This window comes from Cuculus canorus, chromosome 25, assembly GCF_017976375.1.
Source record: "Cuculus canorus isolate bCucCan1 chromosome 25, bCucCan1.pri, whole genome shotgun sequence".
In the NCBI taxonomy this organism is placed as follows: Eukaryota; Metazoa; Chordata; class Aves; order Cuculiformes; family Cuculidae; genus Cuculus; species Cuculus canorus.
In genome coordinates this window covers 4,578,703-4,600,042 of record NC_071425.1, presented here as the reverse complement: position 1 = coordinate 4,600,042, position 21,340 = coordinate 4,578,703, and the positions used below count along the sequence as shown (strand labels likewise).

General features: G+C 43.3%; 1 protein-coding gene across 2 annotated transcripts; it reads left to right on the top strand.

Moving 5' to 3' along the window:
• Positions 1–24: 24 nt before the first annotated feature.
• Positions 25–21,340, top strand: DDX42 (DEAD-box helicase 42). Of its 2 annotated transcripts, XM_054088101.1 has the most exons (18): positions 25–184; positions 2,959–3,195; positions 4,032–4,182; positions 4,777–4,838; positions 5,865–5,901; positions 7,331–7,480; positions 7,753–7,857; positions 8,425–8,544; positions 9,830–10,006; positions 10,850–10,978; positions 11,857–11,956; positions 12,623–12,670; positions 13,490–13,587; positions 14,895–15,171; positions 15,843–16,069; positions 16,666–16,776; positions 17,543–17,644; positions 18,295–21,339. In XM_054088101.1, exons 2-18 carry the CDS (start codon positions 2,975–2,977, stop codon positions 19,048–19,050), a joined length of 2,871 nt encoding a protein of 956 aa, XP_053944076.1. In that variant the 5' UTR covers positions 25–184; positions 2,959–2,974; the 3' UTR covers positions 19,051–21,339. The 2 variants fall into 2 exon arrangements, with proteins under 2 accessions (XP_053944076.1, XP_053944077.1); XM_054088102.1 differs by lacking the exons at positions 25–184; positions 2,959–3,195; positions 5,865–5,901 and having other exon boundaries at positions 4,119–4,182; positions 18,295–21,340.

Genomic DNA, 21,340 nt, shown 5'->3' with positions numbered 1-21,340 from the left:
GGCGCAGTGCGCATGCTCCGCGGGGGCGTGGCCTCGACGGGGCCCGTACGTGGGCACGCATGGGGGGTGTTTGCGTGTCGTGACGTATTACGTCATACGTCAGCGCGTCGCGACGTCGCGTCTCCACCCCCTACGCTTCCCCCGCCCCGGTAGCCGGGGGAGCGGCGGCCGCGGGGCCTGAGCGGTGAGTGGAGGGCGCGGGCCGGGAGGAGGAGGAGGAGGAGGAGGAGGAGGGGAAGGGAGAGGAGGCAGGGAGAGAGAGGGTAAGGAGAGAGGGGGCGGCTTCTCCCCTGCGAGCTATTGCCAGCGAGACCGCGGCCTAGAGCGGGCCTGGGCAGCCGCGGCCTGTGCCGCACAAAAGGCCCGCCCCCCCCCCCCCCCCGTACCGCGGGCGAGGAGGGCTGTGAGGGACCCTCGACCAATCAGTCCGTATGGCGGATGAAAAGGGTAGTGAGGAGCCCTTGACCCCCTCGTCCGTACACAGAGTGAGAAGGGCTGTGAGGGACCCCCGAAGTCCTGTCCGTACAGAGAGCGAGAAGGGTTGTGAGGTGTACCCCCGAGTCCTCAGTCCGTACAGCGACCGGGAAGGGCTATGAGGAGCCCTTGACCCCCTGTCCGTACTGTGGGCAGAAAGGGCTGTGAGGGTCCTCCGATCCTCCTGTCTATACCTCAGGCTGGAAGGGCTATGAGGGCCCCTCCAAACAGGCCCCTCCCTGTCCATACAGAGAACGAGAAGGATTGTTTGGGACCCCCGAACCCCTCATCCATACAGCGGGCGGGAAGGGTTGTGAGAAGCCCTGACCCCCCCAATCCGTACAGCGGGCGGGAGGGGCTGTGAAGGACCCCTCCCCAGGGGCAGGATCTATGAGGCGCTGGGCCGCCTGTGTGCAAGGAAGGTAGATTCTGGCAGGTGAGGGTCCCTCTCTCCACCAGCTCTTTGACACCAGTCTTTGGCAGCCACGACAGTTCCCTCTCCCAGGCAACCCACAGAAGGGTCCTTGCCACTGCATTTGCTCACTGGGAACGGCATTCAAAGGAAGCAAAAGCCCCAGCAGCCAGCAGGCTCGCTCTGCATTTTGTACCAAAGGAACCTGTGCGCTCACCAGTGGGCTGCTGGGCAAATGGACCAGATTTGTAGTTCTGCAGCTGCAGGGCACAATAAAAGAATGATTCTTTTTATTTTCTGGGGTAGCAGGAGGGAAAAAAAAAAGTAGCACAGCAAAGAAGAAAATTTAAAGACAGATGTTAGGGAGGTGATTCTCCGCCTCTACTTTGCTCTCATGAGACCTCACCTGGAGTCCTGTGTCCAGTTCTGGAATCCACAACATAAGGACATGGAACTGTTGGAACAGGTCCAAAGGAGGCCATGAAGATAACCCAAGGGCTGGAGCACCTCTGCTATGAGGACAGGCTGAGAGGGTTGAGGTTGTTCAGCTCGGAGAGGAGAAGGCTCTGGGGAGACCTTGGAGCAGCTTCCAGTGCTGAAAAGAGTTCCAGGAAAGCTGGGGAGGGACTTTTTACAAGGACGTGGAGTGGTAGGATGAGGCAGAATGGCTTTAAATTGGAAGAGGGGAGATTTAGATTGGACATTAGGAAAAAATGCTTCACGCTGAGAGTGAGAAGGCCCTGGCCCAGGTTGCCCAGAGCAGTGGTGGCTGCCCCATCCCTGTAGGTGTTCAAAGATGGGTCGGATGGGGCTTGGAGCAGCCGGATCCAGTGGGAGGTGTCCCTGCTCATGTCAGGGGGTTTGGAACTGGATGGGCTTTAAGGTCCCTTCCAACGCAAACCACTCTATGATTGCCGGCTTTGCTACCAGCAGCAGAAGTGCAAAGTTACAGCTTTCATCCATGCCTTGTACGTTCTGATCTCTTACCTACCGCACATCTGCAAGTGTCAGAGCTGCAAGGTGTGTCAGTGCAAGTGAGGAAACAAGGCATCAGAATGTAGCTGCTGCCACAGAAAAATAAACATCGCAGTTTCCTAGTGAGCTCTGATCAAGACCTGAGATATATTGAGCAGTTCTCAGCTAGTGAATATTCTGCACAGGAAGCAGCAGCAGTATTTACTCTCGGATTATTTTCAAGTTGTTTCACTTGGCATTAGATCCTGGTGTCATTGGAGAATTCTCACCAAATGTGAGGGTTCGTTTAGTAATACTTATAGCCTTTGTGCCATCTCATTATAATGGTCTTAAAACTGATAGATATAGTTCTCTTTTTGGCTGCCTTAAAGGTATGACTTACTTGACCATGCAGATGAAATAATTAAATTACTTGGAATGGAAAGTGTGTGTCTCAGTATAACAGTTCAGTCTTCTCTTCACCTAACTTTGGAAACTGAGTTCTGGGCAGGCAGCTTATGTGGAATATTTAAAATATAGTTTGAAAAATGTAGGTTGGAGAACACAGATATGGCTAAAGATGCATTCTTAAGGAGAAGGGGAAGCTGACTTTTGGGCAGAAGCGTGTCTTGTCTCATAAGGGAGAGTTGTGCTGTGTGCTGCTTTGGGCCTGTTTTTCAAGGGAGCGCAGTAGTGTGGGGTTTACAAAGCCGTGAAACACTTGAGGATGGGGTGGATATTACCTACTGAGTTGACTTTTCCTCTCTTGTTCCTCCTGGTGTTCAAAGTTCTGGCCTTGGGTTTGTTTGTCTTAGATTACAAACCAGACAAGACAGACAAAATCTTAAATATGTTCAAGTTGTCACTGAGGGCATGATCTGTTTTGAAAGACTGTGTCTTTGTTTTATTCTTTTTTTTGAATTGCTTATGTCTTCATATTTACAAGAAAAGAACAAAGCCCAGTCCTCTTGGGGAAACAGGCCAAACTGTCCTCAGTCGCGCTTCCACGAGTCTCTTTGTCATGCCTGAAGTAATTCACTTACAAGAAGAACCGTGACAATTATATGTAACTGCCTGAAGCAGAAAGGGGAATAATTTGTCAGTTCTGGTTTTAACAGAGACATCGAGGACATCATGAATTGGAATAAAGGTGGACCTGGTACTAAAAGAGGCTTTGGCTTTGGTGGATTTGCCATAACACCTGGAAAGAAAGAGGAGCCAAAGCTCTCTCAGCAGTCTCATAGTGCTTTTGGAACAGCCGGTTCTTCAGCTACATTTGCGAAATCGGGACCTCCTCAGCTGCCTTCTTTCTACAAAATTGGGTCAAAGCGAGCAAATTTTGATGAAGAGAATGCGTAAGTATGGTTATTTCTTGTCTTTATCTAGCTCTAGATTTTAGTTTTTTAAGGTTTCCAAGATCAGGGATAGTCTCTGTGACGTTTATGAGATCATTTACAAAACCCTGCTCAAGGATAAATCCCATAATGCTGCGTTATGGAGTAATCGAACCCTGGTACAGCAATAGCATCAAGAAAAAATGAGCTAGTAGCATGAAAGAACTTCGATCCCTGCTTTGCTGTAGGCTTTTGCTGTCGCTCAGGACCAATTATTTACCCTTTCTCTTGGTGTCAGTCTCTCATCTTTAAAATCAGAGTAATAATACATCCTTGCCTTTATATTTAAAAGACAGTGAGGTGCTATAGCACCCATGGAGAGCTCCCCTCCTCCCTGAGAACATACTCCAGCTGAGCCTCAGTCAGCTTAGTCTGATTCACGCTCTGGTGTGTTCAGAACTGGAGCCAAGCAGGATCCATTTGGGTGTGTTTTGCACAGGGAAACATTCAACTCCACATTTCCTTACTCACCCTTCTGTTGGCTGCATAAATGTGTTGAATAACAGGGAGGTCAGAAAAGTGTCCTTTATTCAGCGGCTTGAGAGAGCTGCTCAGGAAGATCAGTTTCCAAACATCTATTTGCCCCACCACCACTAAAGCTGAGAGCTTAGTTGTAAGCTAAAAGGCTTACAACACAAATAATTGTAAAGAAATAAGCGTCAAGGTATTTTTCTGTCTCCATACTGTTTTTTAATATCCATCTCTGTCTGGGAAACTCGAATCAACTCAGAAAACATGCAAGACAGCACAATGCTGTAGACTATGTGTTCACTGGGCCGGTGTTCGTTTCCTTTCAGGTACTTTGAGGATGAAGAAGAAGATTCCAGCAATGTTGAATTGCCGTACATTCCTGCAGAGAATTCCCCCACTCGCCAGCAGTTTCATTCCAAATCAGCAGACTCTGACAGCGATGATGATCCTCTGGAGGCATTCATGGCTGAAGTGGAGGCAAGACCCAGCTCATGAAATGTTTATTGATTACGTGGCCGCACTTCTCTCCAGTCAGGGGCACAAATGTCACTCATGGCTTTGGCAGCTATATTCAGAATGTCACTTAGCTTTCGATATTTATGTAAGATACTGTGTTAATTAGATCCCGAGGGTGGATTAGGTAGGGAGGGGATGGATATCATTTACAGTAGCTTAGCTGTTTTGAGCTTGTCAGGGCAATACAACAAAGAGCTTTGTATGTCTCTGAATATGAAATTAAGGTTTTCTGCATTTTTCACCACCTGAATTGTAATTATTTGTATTTATCATGAGCTGTCTCAGCTACAGTTCTCATATTAGTTGGATTCTATCATGGTGTGTTCAAGAGAAACACGGCCAATGTATTCTTTCAACAACATTGCCTGAAAGTTACAGTATATAAATTTCAAAGGTATTAGTAGGATAATTTATTTAACATGATAGGATATGGAACAAAAGAAAGCTTAGTCCAAAAAGTGTTGTCTTTATCGTGTGGTGACATGGTTATCTAGGTATATCTTTCATGTTTCATAATCTTGGGTGTTTTAACATCCTAATTTTATGACCTGCTAGGATCAAGCTGCTCGAGACATGAAGAGACTCGAAGATAAAGACAAAGAAAAAAAGAACGTTAAGTAAGTTGTCTTTTATAATTCCTGTTCCTGCCTGTGTCTTGTATGGTGCTAAAAGAATTCTCATGCATTTTGTTGATGATGATTGTTCTGTAAACAATGCATAAGCAGCATTAACCAGTGCATGATTTTCCCTATCCTGGGTAGAGTTCTGTGCAATAACGATTGAATAATAGGAGGGAAGAATCCGTGGCAGCATCCTACACTAAAATGTAACAACACTGAGAGTTATCTCGCCTGAGAAGCCTTTCCAGGCCACACAAACTGGGGCAGGACATTGTAGTATTATCACATTCTAGATCAGCCAGAGCAGTTTTTGCCTTCCTCGTCCTTTTAGTGATCAGAATGGCTTAGTTTAAAATTGCATTTAAGTGAGGGAAATAACTCGGTGCTGCTGTGCCTGTAGTAATGGAGACTCTTCCTAACTGTAACTAGGTTTTAAGGTATTCCCTATAAAGCTGATATATCAAGTAGCATGTGGCATTTGGGACATAAAATTTGAAGTTTAAAAACCAATTTACGTTTTTGCAACTTATCTATCTGTTTTGACCAGGGAAAATCGTTCTCCTGTTAGTTCTTTATATAAATGTCAGATACTTTGGTAGAACTTGCATTGCACGGGGTTGATCAGATTATACATGGTCCTGAAACAGAGCACCGGATCCAAATCACCACCTGGGGAAGTTCTGAACTGGATTTGCACTTCCTGGCTCACATTCTTCTTCAGTTATGGGACTTCTGTAGCATCGAGACCTTAGACCAGGATGATCTTTGATGTGGCTTCTACTGGGAAGACGGAGTCCTAATCTTTCAGTCTTGTTAATAGAAGTAAACAGAAGTCTTTGCAGGGTCGCTGTTATGGTTGGCACCAAATATGAAAACTCCATGGGTTGGGATTATAAATGTTGCTGAGTTGTTAGTGTTGTGCCTTCCATGAAAGACGGAGCTCAGCACTAATCAAATGAAAATATGGAGCTGAGTATGTGGAACACTTGCAGGGAAGTTTTTTTTCTCCGCTTGTTTTTCCAGGGGTATTCGAGATGACATTGAAGAGGAAGATGACCAAGTGAGTTCGTATGCAGTCTTTCTATTTCCTTTTTTGTTTTTTTTACCTTCCTTCCCCAAATATATAACTACTAGGTACAAACAAAACTCCAGTATCATGCACGGTATCCGGACAATTCAGCAGGAAGCTGTAGTGGTTACCCTGCTGCCTCTACCCTTCTAGGTGTTTCAGTGAAAAAAAGAAAGAATGTTAGGTGACAATTTCATTATTTTTAACTCTGTTTAAGAAGACTTTTTTTCAGTCAATTTGAATTTCAACTTCCTGTATAGGTTTTTCAGTATTTGAGGGTCTCATCAAATTTGAACTTGGCAGAATCAAGTAACATGGAGCACCAGTGAGAGGCTGTTAAACTGTGGAGGCTGTTTGCAGTGAAATTTCGTATCTGTTAAGGGCAAGAATCTGCTCTTTATTTTCAGAGGAGCTCCAGTTCTAATTGAGGTTTATAAGGATCACTCTAACAGAAACAATAAACAGAGAGAAGACTTCATTTCAAAATGTACCTTACTACTGAGTTGTAATTAATAACTACCGTGTTACTCAGTAATGCAGAGTCTGAAAGGGTTGCCTGGCCTCTAGGCTTTTGCTTCTGATCTAGTGAGTGTAGCTGTGCTGAAGTTTGAGTAAAGGTGACTTACACTTGTAGACAGCTGTTGTTCAAGTGTATCATATGTATATTTGCACTTGAGTGATAATTGGCCATGCAAATGAAAAAGCCAGATGGGTATATGCATTTTCTTGTAACTGAACTTGGCTTTAAAAATCTGATCTTAAATATGTGCTGAAAATCAGGTGAGACTGGTGTTTTCTCCATGGGAATGTTTTGGTGTGCCAGTGAGATTCTGTGATACGTACGTATCTGAGCTGTAAGGATGGCATGTTGGCAGTGGTGACAGTGACTTCTAATTTGGGCTCCTGTCGAACAACTCTTCTGAAATAGCTTCTTTCTCATTTGCTGTTGACTCTCTCAATGAAAAATAGATGTATTTTAATTTCTTAGAGTGTAGTTAAGGGAAGTGGTGAAACTGTCTTTGGCATAGTGGATTCCAAACAATGTAAACATCATATGCTTAGTAACATTGTGTTCTTTGTTTAAAGACGTACAGTGTTTGTGCTTTGCTCATGTGATTCATAGATTCTTCCGTTGTTAAGGAATAACGAATCTTGGTAGAAGAAGTTGTTAAGCAGACATGTAGGAGAAGAAGCTTGGTTTTTAAAATCATTTTGTGGTCTGATCTTCATTTGTACTTACTGTCCTTCTGGACATAACTGTTGGTATTTATCAGAAGAACCAGTTATAGTGAACTTTTTTTTTTCTCCTTAATGATGGGTATGAAAGCAAACAGCCATCTAGCATATACATCATTTAAACAAATGTAGGAGTATTTTTGCATCCTATTGTATGTGATTTTACTGATATGTTTTGCTGCAGGAAGCGTATTTTCGCTACATGGCTGAAAACCCCACTGCTGGTGTGGTACAAGAAGAGGAAGAGGATAACCTGGAGTATGATAGTGATGGGAATCCAATTGCACCGTCAAAAAAAATCATTGATCCTCTTCCACCTATTGACCATTCAGAGGTAGGAAGTTTATTCCATTCTCTTGTCTGAGGTGTTTTAGAAAGCAGGAGCTAAGAAGTAGATGGAAATACGGTTTCATCGCTGTACATCTAAGTTACCAGGTACAGTGCTATGTCACTTGATTCATACCAAAGAGCCTTCAAATGACTTCAAATTAAACTAATGTTCTTGCAGATAATTAAGAACTTCTCAAAAACACCCTTTCCCTCCAAAACTAAATGTACAGAGAGAGAATCCCGAGATCCGGAGTAACCAAGTGATTACCCTTGCAGATTGAATATCCACCGTTTGAGAAAAATTTCTATGATGAGCATGAGGAGATCACCAGTCTCACCCCGCAGCAGGTGGTGGAGTTACGGCATAAGCTAAATCTTCGGGTAAGCTAGACACAAAACTGTCCTCCTAGGACCTTCTTACTCCCAGTTCTTTTGGACTGTCGTAGTAGTTTTAATGAAGATTTTCACAGGGAACTCTGGCTTTTGAATATTGAGCCTCTTGGGTACCTTTGGTGACTTTATTTTAGGGGAGCTTGGTTTTCCTCAGCAGTCTTTTGAAATTCTCTGGACTTGTCAAAATAGGCACCCAAGATTGCCAGTTACATGGTTGTGCTTGGACTAAAGAACTAGGAATTGAAACTGGAAATATTATATGCAAGAATTGGTCTTTTGCCATTTGTGACACATTAATGTGCTGCCTTTCTATGATGGGAATTATTTGGGGAAGAAGATCAGTTATACAAGGAAGTAGATGTGGTGTTTAATAGCTTGCGTTGACTAAAAATTCATGTAGGTTTTTATACCTGAGAGTCCTGTTTACAAAACATATCTGGAATTTGCACCTAGCTAGACTTATGTCTATTCAAAAGATAAAAAGCCCTTTTTGTACAGATTGCACTTCGGTTTTCTCTTACCCTTCATGAACAAAGGTATGTTTCTGTTTCTAAGGTCTCTGGTGCTGCTCCTCCGAGGCCTGGCAGTAGTTTCGCTCATTTTGGGTTTGATGAGCAGCTTATGCATCAAATTAGGAAATCTGAGTATACCCAGCCCACTCCTATACAGTGTCAGGTGAGTGTTGTTAATTCTCTAACATCTGAATGGAACTAATAGAACACATGGGAAGGTCCCTACTCTGTGTGAGGGTGTAAGCAATTCTCTTTTGCTAGATAGAAGTGTCAGGACGAGGGGGAATGGCTTTAAATTGGAAGGAGGAAGATCTGGATTAGACATTTGAAAGAGATTCTTCACGGTGATGGTAGTGAGGCACTGGAACAGATTGCCCAAAGAAATTGTGAATGCCCTATCACTGGAAGTGTTCAAGGCCAGGCTGGATGGGGCCTTGAGCAGCTTGGTCTAGTGAAAGGTGTCTCTGCCCATGGCAGCGAGTTGCAAATAGATGGGCTTTGAAGTCACTTCCAACCTGAACCATTCTGGTATTCTAGTCTATGATTCTATGTAGACATTTACCCCGTTTTTTTTCTTATTAAATGACTACTGTAAATACTTCCATATGCTTTTCTTCATCTGTCTTTCAGTGAAGACTACAGAACACGCAGGTGACACCTCTTGCTTTTAGAAACGTTGTATTAGAAGAAGTTGTGTTAACATTAAAAAGATATTAAAAATAACCATAGCAAGTAGCTGAATGAAGAGCCATTCATTGACAACTGTATTTCATGAAACAGCTTACGTTTGAATGTCTTGTAACTAGAAGAGATGTGCAACGAGGCATGTTTTTAATTTCTTAGGGCAGTTAAAATAAACTCCCCATGAGTTGGACTATTTAACTGGTCATTGGAGAGCTGTGCAAGCAAAAGAGATTCTACTGCATATGTGGATTGATTTCCATAAGTAATCAAGGTTTTCAGCAATATGATTATAACCATGCTACTTCATCTGCTTTTCTTGAAGTATAAAAAATGACATGGTGACGCATCCTTGGGATTTTTTTACTGTTTGGAAAAAAATACGTGATTTAGAGGTCTTTGTAGCAGCAGTGGGGATGAACGGAGCACTTCAGCACTCAGAATGGTTACAGAAAGAATAGGTCAGAGAATTTATTTTTAGCATTCTTACAGGTGGACAAGATGCATTTGTGGACATGTAAATATATCCTTGGGATGTTGTCCTGTGCCCCAATGCTGATTTCATATCAGACACCAACAGTCTTAATATGATAATTGCTCCCAGCCCTTTAAACTCATTCAGTTCTGAACTTGGCCACAAAACTGTATCAGCATCGATGTATGTTGCTATGACCCCTCTATAATGCTTTTCTCTTGTTATCTGAGTTTTCATGTAATACGTACCTCAAGAATGTGCTAAGGTAGGCATAAAATCTCTTTATTTTTAGGGTGTTCCAGTTGCGCTAAGTGGCAGAGATATGATTGGGATAGCGAAGACTGGAAGTGGAAAAACAGCAGCCTTCATCTGGCCAATGTTGATTCACATCATGGATCAAAAGGAACTTGAGCCGGGAGATGGTCCCATTGCAGTGATCGTATGCCCAACCAGAGAGCTTTGCCAACAGGTAGGTGAACGGTAAACGTTTCTGTGCCATACAGTGTTCTTATAGAAGATGACAAAATTCTGGGCAGAAATTATCGGAGAACCTCAGTAAACTATAAGAAAAAACTGCTCTGCATTAGTAGCGTGCCTCCAACATGAGCTTACAGTCCTACAGCTTTTGGTTGAAGACAAATCTGATATTACACATTTTTAGAGTGCTCCCGTATTATTCTTCAGTGTTAAGAATACTGTGGATGCATTGCCACAAACTACACGTGTAAAAGGATAAAGCCTGCGGGTTAAATTACGATTGGATGCCTAAATAGGTTTCCCAAATAAATGATTGGATATTATCCACAAATATCAAAGTATTCATCCCTGAGGATTTCTGAATGAATTCACAGAATCACAGAATCACAGAATCACAAGGTTGGAAAGGACCCATTGGATCATCAAGTCCAACCATTCCTAACACTCCCTAAACCATGTCCCTAAGCACTTCATCCACCCGTTCCTTAAACACCTCCAGGGAAGGCGACTCGACCACCTCCCTGGGCAGCTGTTCCAGTGCCCCATGACTCTTACTGTGAAGAATTTTTTTCTGATATCCAACCTGAACCTCCCCTGACGGAGCTTCAGGCCATTCCCTCTTGTCCTGTCCCCTGTCACCTGGGAGAAGAGCCCAGCTCCCTCCTCTCCACAACCTCCTTTCAGGTAGTTGTAGAGAGTAATAAGGTCTCCCCTCAGCCTCCTAAATTATTGGCTGAAAAGTGGACTTCAGGAGCTGGGCTGTATTTCCAAGGTAGGTGTACTTTTTCAGATCTGTCTGACATGATCTCTGATGTGCTTTGTTTCAAATTCTCAGATACATTCAGAATGTAAACGCTTTGGTAAGGCATATAATCTGCGCTCCGTAGCTGTGTATGGAGGAGGGAGTATGTGGGAACAAGCCAAAGCCCTCCAGGAGGGGGCAGAGATCGTCGTCTGCACACCAGTAAGTACCTGTATGCACACAGTGCAATGTTTTGTTGCTTGACTGAAGCTGGGACAGATTTTTAGTACCACTGGTGATGCAGAATTTGTTCTGTGCTCACTGAAATCTAAGTTCTTCACAGGTTATAAAATTTGGAGAGTGAATCTGGTGGGATTACTTTTTTCCCAAGGTAAAATAATAAATAATAGATAGGTTTTCCCAAAGAAGACAGATTAGCAGGCAAGATTGCTTGAATCAGCATCAGTTGTGTGCAGCAGCAGCTTCTGACTGCCGAGCCTTGAATTCATGATGAAAATTCCAAGAATGTCACGAACTTGAGTGCCATCTTCCTGATTCGGTTGTGAGTCCTGTGACAGTAATACTGAATGATTGAAACATTGAATCAGACTGGGTGTTGATGCTGAACCCCTGGTTTAAAGGGGCACTAGTGTCAACTGGCCTTGCTTAGTGCAGAAACTGATTATGAACTGAACAATTAATGGATTGGAGGAAGTTTTATTGTGACTGTTCATGGGGGTACTAGGGAAGAAAACAAAGTATGAAAAGCTCCTTTGCCAAAAAAATGTGGGATTGAGTAGCCAGTTCACATTTAAAATTTACTTATTAAGACAACTGGGGAAATTTGGGATCTCAGCACTGTTAAGCTTGAAAAAAACATCCTAAAATTCAGCTTGTCAGGCATACTTGGTGAGGGTTTTAGGAATCTGTTTCTATGATTTGAATAGTGACACTTCTAGACTGAAGCCTTGATGTTTTCTGTTCTGAATCTCTGGTAAGTGAGGATAAAAAGCAGTTAAGTGCTTGAAGGTTGCATATATTAACATATTTTTAAATACTTTGAAAACATGGTTGTTGTTTGTTTGTTTTTTTTTTAATAGGGTCGTTTGATTGATCATGTGAAAAAGAAAGCTACAAACCTTCAAAGAGTCACCTACCTTGTGTTTGATGAAGCTGACAGAATGTTTGATATGGGTTTTGGTATGTAATGAATAAACGTCACTGGGTTGGAAAGCAGTGGTGTTCAGTTTCCAGCTTCGTAGGACTGTTCATAATTCCTGATGTACTTGCAAAGTCATTAAAGAAATATTTTATAGACAATACAGACACAATCAGAGGTCTGATATCTGTTAGTATAGAGATCAACGACATCCTGTTTGTGTATAAATCCAAACCTCCTGTTTTTTATCTTAGATTTGCTGAATAACTTTTGGGCAAGTCACTTCAGTGCTTTGATTCTGTGGGCACAAACTAGTGGTGTTAAACTTTATTTTATTGGAAGAGGTTTAGTCATTTGAGTCTGGGTGATTATGAATTCAAGAATCATTGGACATAGCAGAGATTTGGCAGTACTGTAATACAACAAATGGAGGGAGACCCTTGTAAGGGTTGGACAGACCTAACTAGGATCATTTCTTATGGAAGTTCTTGCTGAAGGAACTTCCAAAAGTTTCTTTGTACAGCTAAGGAACTTCCATTGTGCAGCAAAGAGCACCTGGAGGTCACAGCAGAATGAAATACTGAGTGAGAGGCACTCATTTACTCTATGGTTATTTGCTCAATAAGGCAAGGAAGTTGAATTTTGAATTATTCTACTAAATAACAAGCATATGATGTTAATCAGAACCTTTTCCCTCTCCTTTCCAGAATATCAGGTCAGATCAATTGCAAGCCATGTACGACCTGACAGACAGAGTAAGTATAAGCGTGTTATGCTTATAGGCCGTGTTATGCTCAAGGTGAGGTTGGATGGGCCTTGGGCAGCCTGATTTAATGGGATGTCCCTGCCCATGGTAGGGGGGTTGAAACTAGATGATCTTTAAGGTCCCTTTCAACCCAGACTATTCTATTATTCTGTTTCCAACTGAACTTCTGAGAGTTAAAGGACTATAGAATCATTTGGTTGGAAAAGATGTTTGAGATTGAGTCCAACCGTACCTGTCTACTATACCATATCACTGAGCACCTCGTATGCCCATCTTTTTAATACCTCCTGGGATGGTGACTCAAACGCTTCCGTGGGCAGCCTGTGCCAGTGCCTGATAAAGGAGGCTGTGCGGTGGGCTGCCGGTTAAGAATCGGGAGCAGAGATAGGATTTTCTGTTCTTGACACAGACGCACTATGAGACTTTTGTAAGAGTTCACTGGTGTTAATTCTCAGTGTGGGAGGAGGCACTTTGTGAGTGTGGTTCAGTGCACACTCATCAGTCTGTAACCCCTCCACAGACCTCACTCGGGGAGAGGATCATTAGCTGAACTAAATATTGATTTGAGACCCTGTCTTCTAAGCTGCCATGAAAGAACTTTCACAGCAGTGACACTTAACTATCCACATTTTTTCAGATGCTGTGAAATACATTTCCACTTTCAGGTATTCTAATAGAACCGATAGAACAGTCTGTCACTTCAGATTGCTGACATCCAGTGCAGCTGCACAGGGCCTCACTCACAAGAGCTGTGCAATGTTAAAGAAAATGTATTTTTCAAGGTCTTCAAATACAGTTTTTCTTTTAGCTCTGTTGTTCAGTGCCACTTTTCGTAAGAAGATAGAGAAATTGGCTCGAGATATTCTGATCGACCCCATTCGAGTTGTGCAGGGAGACATTGGAGAGGTAATTACTTTACATTACTTTGGAGACAGTCGGAGAAATGAACCCTTCTGGTTGTGTTGTCTGAAATTTATGTTAAACAGCAGAAGTCATCTTTCATATTTAAGACTAAATACTTGGTGCTTAACAAAAAATATTAAGGTTTTGGTTTTAGTTTTAATGAGCTTGCTTTCTGCCAACAAATATTCTTGTAGTGGTGGGAGGCTTCATGCAGGAGTGAAACAACATTAATGCAGTGATTTGATTTTTGTTTTTTTTTTTAATTAGGCTGAATCGGTGGGTTTATACTTTTGTTTTATCTCAATATAAATAAATCACAGCTTTAGCAATGAAGAATTTGAAACTGAGACTGTAATGTCTTTCAGCTGCTTTAGGTAGGAATGTTGGTTCTATACTTGCTTGACAGTAGCAGCTGAACTATTAGCAGACCAGGGATTCGATAATAAGCTGATGAAGTGGGCAGATGTAGGCTTGCTGTGGAGAAAATTTGCTTATAATACATGAAAACTGTTGACGAATTTCATGAGACTCCTTCAGAACTTTCTTCTTTTAACCGGTTCTCTGCAATTTTTGTTTGGCTACCTGAAGCCCCTTCTTTCTGGGAAAATTGTTTTTCTTAAACATTGCTTACGAAAAGAAGCAACTTTCCTAGCTCAGTCATAGGTTTGCTGGGTTTTGATCTAAATTATTACTCTATTATGACAGCATCATCCTTGAAATCACTGATATTTACATGTGTAAAAATGAAAGTTTTCAGAGAAGCTTCTGGAGACTGACTGCTATGCGTTCCACTGCACTTTTATTACTTGCAATATACAGTGTACAGGGATCTGTTTAGACCTGCTGTCTTGTGACTCCAAGGACACTGCACAGCTCACAGGGATACTTTCTCTGATCATCATGTGAATAACTTTTACGGATGAGCATCTTCTCCATCTCTGACCATGCTCTTGCACAGTCTATTTTAGATGTTAATGGCATCTGTCCTAAGAGCATTTAAATAGTAAGGTACCCATCTTTAGATCAGCTGGGTGCTAAAATGCATCATGCCAAGGACTGTACTTTGCCTGTCTCGAGTTTATCAAAGAGAAGCTCATTTAACCCCTGCCTTTTCTGCACTGTGAAGATAATCATCAATAGTTAAGACAAGGGAGAAAGAGCTTTAACCTCTGTCAAAGGAGAATTTGGATGCCTCACCTCTTTTTATTCTCACACCTAGTTTAAATCTTCATTTTATTCTCTCATCTGTATGTGTTTGTCATGCCGTCCTTTCTGTCCTGCCTCACTGCTTGTCTTATTTCTCTCCTTAGGCCAATGAAGATGTTACTCAAATTGTGGAGATTTTCCCCTCTGGCCCTAGTAAATGGAACTGGCTGACTCGACGCCTCGTGGAGTTCACATCTTCTGGGAGTGTTCTCCTCTTTGTCACCAAGAAGGCAAATGCAGAAGAGCTGGCCAATAATCTTAAGCAGGAGGATCATAATCTGGGGCTGCTTCATGGTGACATGGACCAGAGTGAGAGGAATAAAGTCATTTCAGAATTTAAGAAAAAAGGCATCCCGATACTGGTAGCTACTGATGTCGCAGGTATGTGATGTTCTAAGAAACAGCCAGTGGCTCGTACGAGTTGTGGATATCAGCAGAAAGGCTAATGCGTGTTAGTGGAAGGTGACAAAGCTGCTGCCTAAACCTGCTGGGTACTGTTTTCCAGATGTTTTTGCCAAGTACATAATTTTAGCAAGGGCTTTTGTTTTTAAAGTCTTTTAAGTACGTTTAGACTACAGCCTGACAGATATTTTTTAATATACAGAAATAAAAAAACCCTCTCTCTTAAGGAAGTAATTGCTATTTGTTAATCACCTGACAAGTTATGCATCCTTAAAGGAAGAGGAAGTGGATGCGTCTGAAGCTTTCTTTAGAACAGCTTTTGTCCCCAGAAGTTTAGTTGAGCCAAGAGTGAATTTTGCTGTCCTTTAATAAAGCTCTCTCTCCTCCTTGGAAAAACAGTAGCTTAAAGAACTGTGATCCATCTCCAGTCCTGTGAATATGAGGATCGTTTAACTTGCACTACTTTTGGAGAGGATATTGCTACGCTTAACATAACTAAAAGTTTTAGCCTGTGTCTTAACTGGGGTCTGTTCCTGTGGAAACTTCTTTCCTGTGCTGGAGCAGAATGAAGTGATTTACTGATATGAATGGGATTGTTTTGAGTTCATTCAGGGTAATAACTCTTAGTGCTGTATTGTTCTTTATTACAGCCCGTGGGTTAGATATTCCTTCCATTAAGACTGTCATCAATTATGATGTGGCTCGGGACATAGATACACACACCCACAGAATCGGTCGTACTGGCAGAGCAGGCGAGAAGGGAGTTGCCTACACTCTGCTGACTCCCAAAGACAGTAACTTCGCTGGTGATCTTGTCAGAAATCTGGAAGGTGCTAATCAACATGTTTCCAAAGAGCTGCTGGATTTAGCAATGCAGGTATGAACAAGCAAAACTTCTTGAGAGGAAGAAGGTTTCTTCCATGATTAGCACAATATCAGGAGCTCAGGGACTTGTTCCTGGCTCTGTCCTGTGTTCGCAGAGACTTTTTGGCCAATTTCCTTTCAGGGAGCTGTAGAGAGCGGTGAAGTCTCCCCTCTGCATCCTCTTCTCCAGGCAAAACAGCCCCAGGTCCCATAGCTGCTCCTGTAAACTTTGTGCTCCAGACCCTTCCCCAGCTCCATTCCCATCTCTAGACTTGCTCCAGCCCCTCAGTGTCTTGTATTGAGGGGCCCAAAACTGAACCCAGGATTTGAGGTGCAGCCTCACCAGTGCTGAGTACAGGGGGACGATCCCTTTCCTACTTCACAAGCTCCCAAATGAATGGCATTAGAGATTGCATTTATTCCTGGATTTATTAAAACACTGCAGTCTGTCACAGTCCATCCCCTTGCAACGGCTGATTTGTTGAGTCTGAAACTCTCTTTATTTTTCTTTTGAAATTCTCAAAATCCCTCTTGTCTGAGCCTCACTACATGCATTTATGAAGCTTCTTATTCCCTGTGTTGAAAAGCACTTGTCCTTCTTTTGCACAGAATCCATGGTTCCGGAAATCACGTTTCAAAGGAGGAAAAGGCAAGAAGCTGAATATCGGTGGTGGTGGTTTAGGATATCGTGAACGTCCTGGTCTAGGGTCAGAAAATTCTGTAAGTAGAGATGCTGAAGAAGTTGTTTACATTTTCTTGAAACTTTTAAACTTAGTACTAATCTTGACTTTAAAAAATCTTCTTAGTACTGGAAGCCTCTGCTTTCAAAGATTTTTCACAGCTCAGAATCTTTCAGAGTTAGTATCAGAAACATCTCAAGTGAAACTCTCCTGTGCTGTTATTCTCTTGTCAAGAGCAGCCTTCTTTAGGGCCAGAGTGATCCAGAAGGTTTGGAGATTCTTCCCGAAATAGACTGTCAATGAATGATAAATACTAATAAATTACTTGAATCAGCCTAGAAATGGCTTTTTTGGCAGCAAAGAAGTCTTGCAGCCTACTAAAGTAGGAAAGCAGCTCATTGTCAGTGTGTATGGGGACAGAGTTGAACTGCAGACGATGTTGAAAAGGCATCATATTCAGCATCTTTTCAAAAGTCACAGCTGTAGCCCTGTTCACGCTGTGTCTTGGCTATGACCTCAGTAAAAACTCTGTTTAATTGCATTTTGCTTCTGCTTGTACTGCCAGGAGCTGGGAAATGTGGTTATACTGGTGACTTAGTTAGTCGCTAAGACTTTTGTGCATCTTTACTTCTCTGTCATCCTCAAGGTCATGGGGCAGACTGTTCTGCTGCTGAGTGCTCTCCAGAAGTTTGTCATCCTCATATGTATTTCCTGAGTGCAGTGTCAAGATAGATTCAGAGAATGGCTGAATTGAAAGTATCTGTGTTGGATAAACCTCTCCAGTTGTCCTTTGTCTTTTTGCTTAGGACCGTGGAAACAACAACAATGTGATGAGCAACTATGAGGCATACAAGCCATCCACTGGGGCAATGGGAGACAGACTTACGGCAATGAAAGCAGCTTTTCAGGTTGGTTTGGTCAGTTGTACTCCAAGTTCTAACTCCAGAGGAAAGGAAATAACATGGTAAAAATGTACTACTGATAATTCAAGGCAATTTGTTTTTCCTTCCTTGAAAATGCAGAAATGCTGTTGATTTCTGGGGAGCTGAGTTTGGTAGTTGTGGCCATGTCTTATCCACTTGGAACACGCGCTTAGCATTGCAATCCAAAGTGGAAAAATTAGTATGCAGGCCGGACTGAACATGGCTGCTCAAAGTTAATTTGCCAGACTTGTTTTGTTTTCTCCTGCCTCTTTGCTCTCTTTCCCTTCTGGATTCTTCTCCTAGACTTGATCCTGTTTAGGTTGCTTAGCAGCAACAGTGTTAATTGCAATCAGAAGAAACAGGGATCAGGGAAACCCTTTCTCTTCTGTGTAAGAATTAATCCCATGATATAGAGGTTCCCTCATTTCCGTGATCTGGTGACAGTTGTCCATTACTAATTCTGTGTTCACCAGCACAGCAGGCATGCAAGCGGTACAAGACTGACTTTTTGTAGGAACTCTTTTTTCCTAGGGGATCCCCAAAAATCGGGGCAGCCTTGTCTGTGCATGATGACTGTGTTTTGTGGTGCAGCGTGGAAGCAAACATGCTCTCTTTTTCTGTCTTTTTTTTGGCAGTCCCAGTATAAGAGCCACTTTGTTGCTGCAAGCTTAAATAATCAAAAGACTGGTAGCTCCGCTGCTGGTGCCAGTGGCTGGACCAGCGCTGGGAGCTTGAACTCGGTACCGACGAGTTCAGCACAGCAAAATGCTGCAAATCCTGACAGCCCCGTTGCAGCCACCGCAGCAGCAAAGGGTGTTCCTGGTTTCACCAGCTCAGGGAATTTGAATAGCGTTCCCACCTTTCCCAGTGTCGGAGTACAGAGCTTCAACAACGCAAATGCCAACTCCAACAACCGAGAAGGCATCGGTGGTGGCAGCACCGGCGTTGCTGGTGGTGGTGGTGGTGGTGGCGGCGGCGGTGGCCGCGGTGGTGGTGGCGGCGGTGGTGGTGGTGGTGTTGGCAGCATCGTCAGAGAACGATACAACGACAACCGGAATAGTCGCCACAATGAGCTCCCGCGCCGCGGAGAGGGCGGTGGTCGCTACAATGATGTGCAACGTCACGGAGAAGGAGTCGGTCGCCACAGTGATGCTTACCGCCACGGAGAGGGCCGACACGGTGACAACCATCGCCACGGGGAAAGCCGGCACTTAGCTGATGTGGGCAGCGGCAATCACAATAATAATGACAGCAGGAATAGCAATGAAGGTAGGAACAACGAGAACAGGAATGGTGAGAACAGGAAGGACGCCAGCAGCCGAGACAACAAGACAGATGGTTTTGCTGTCCCAGAGCCCCCAAAACGTAAGAAGAGCCGATGGGACAGTTAAAAGCTGGTGTTTCACAGCCTGGAGTCTCTGTGGGTAGTGTTGTGTTTTTCCAGAGGATTTCTTGGGACTTTTGGTAACTGGTTGTTGAATGGCTCGGGGAGGAGAAGGAAATTATGCAACTCCCCCGTACAAGTGTGCGCCGGTACATCTGTGGACAAGTCCACTCACAATGTGTACACACAGTGCTTAGTCAAAGAGAAATCATTTTGATAAAGCTCCCTGGGTTCTGCTTTCAAAACATTCAGTGCTCAAGTGACTCTCTGCTGGATTTGAACAGATTTTCTTGACAAGAGAGAAGCCGTTTCACATCCTTGGAACATTAAGAAACTGTTGTCCATAGAAGTATAAAGTAGTCTTTTCTTAACCAGCGTTCACAATTTAAAAACCAGTCAGTCCATCTAGAGATGCTCAGGACCCACCTGTTAAACATTAATCCTTCAGCATGGCGAGTTCTTCCCCAATCTCTTCTTTTTATCTCTTCTCTTATCCTCAAATAATTTGGCCTCTGGGTTGTCCCTTACATCTCTCTGCATCAACTACGAATGTATCAATTTGTGTTGTTGAAGGTGGGATGAAGCAAGTTGATTTTTCTTCCCCTTTTTGTTTCATTTTCTATGAAGCTCTTCAAGGCATCCTTCTCCAGCCCAGCTAACCACAAATTCACATCTAGTGTAGGATGGACTCTCTGGCTTGTTTGTGGTCAGTACGTCAATCCCAATCCTATTGCCCAGGTATTTTATTATTTTAAAGGACCTTTCCTTTCCTAATAACCTTCATCTTGGTGGAAGCCTGCATAGCAAACTTGTCTCTCTCTGCTGTGCCTATGCACCCTCTGTTATGAGAGGGCTGAGTGCTTTCTTCAAATTTAAAACAAAAAAAGGGAAAAAAAAATGTAGATATGCCACAACAAACAAAGGCTGGTGCCCCCGATGACGTGTACGAAAGGAAGAGGCTTCATTCAGAAATTCAGGGACCTGCTGCTCAGAAGCCTTTAGGGAGAACCTGGAAAGTGATTGATGAAGTGAAACAGCTCGAATATGGCCCTGTATTGGACACGTGTAGTTAAAACTGTAAAATCTTGCTTGACCATTTTTAACTCGTCGTGTGTATTATCCAGTTTTTAACTTCTTTTTTTTTTTGTTTTTTTTTTTTTTGCACCATAAAGGTAAGGATAAACTTTTGTTGAAACATGTCGGCACCCACCTCTGTCCTGTTTCTACGGAAAGGAGTATCAGAAACTGTCAGGGTTTTGTGACATTGTGATGTTTTCTTTATCAGCTGTGCATTTACTTTCTGCTTGCTCTAGTAAATGTTTTATTACTGGGACAAAAATATCTAGCATGTGCTTTTTGTTCTCCACTTCTTCCTGTGGCTGATCTGGCGTTGGGATGGAGGTTTGCCTGGCTGGAGGTTTGTCTAAATCCCTTTCTTTCAACAGTAGTTTTGGATGTAGTTAATAAAAGACCTCCTGTACTTTTCCTAGGTGTTAAGGCAAGGATTTTACAGGGCATATGTGGCAGGGGGGTTAGGAGCAAGTGTTGAATTCTCCTTATCGCACTTCAAGTTTATCACTGCGCAATTAAAGATTTGAGTTTCAAACAAACAAAAAAATAGCTCCATCATTTGAAGCTTCCATCTGCTCCCTCCTTTCCTGGGTCTCAGCTCGCTGCCACTGGGAACTGACCCTGTATGTCACAAATGCTTGGGTTTCTCTCTTTCTTTTTAAAGCATCCCTCTGCTGTGTGATAGGATTGCTGAAATTCCTCACCCCCGTCTCAGCTACCGGGAGCCCCTTGAGACTCGAGTGAGTAAATAGCGATCCCTGACAGAGCGCCGTACTGTCAGTTCGCAGGTTCCTGTTAGATACAGAAGAGGGTTGATTCCTTCTCTGCAGAACAAGGTAGCAGTGTGAGCGGCACACCAACTACCTGCAAAGAGAATCTCTCTCCTTGCCGCAGCAGACGGTGGCGCTTGCTTCTAAAGAGACCAAAGCGCAGCTCGCAGCTGAGCAAATTAACTGCAGGAAGCTCAGTTTGTACAATTGGGACCTTGGGATTCTGATCCTGCCTTCATGCCTGCACGCCAGCCACTCCCTCTGCCCCTCATCCCCCAGAGCAGAGACGATGCTGCCACCACCCAGCTGTGCCAAGAGCCCCCTTCCACCTTGTACAGTGCTGTTTTCTAGGGTCAGAAGTGGTCAAAGAATGCGAATCCTCATGCCTGTCCCTGCCCTGACGCCTCTTGGCTGGCTCTCCCTCCAGTGCTTTCTCATCCTTGCGACTCAGTTTAT

What these genes read in the sequence shown, in the direction of transcription:
- DDX42 (XM_054088101.1), top strand. Translation starts at nt 2,975, where the DNA reads ATGAATTGGAATAAAGGTGGACCTGGTACTAAAAGAGGCTTTGGCTTT. An exon ending in CATTCATGGCTGAAGTGGAG is followed by an intron (nt 4,183 to 4,776) that starts GCAAGACCCAGC and finishes ATGACCTGCTAG; the next exon opens with GATCAAGCTGCTCGAGACAT. An exon ending in AAAGAAAAAAAGAACGTTAA is followed by an intron (nt 4,839 to 5,864) that starts GTAAGTTGTCTT and finishes TTGTTTTTCCAG; the next exon opens with GGGTATTCGAGATGACATTG.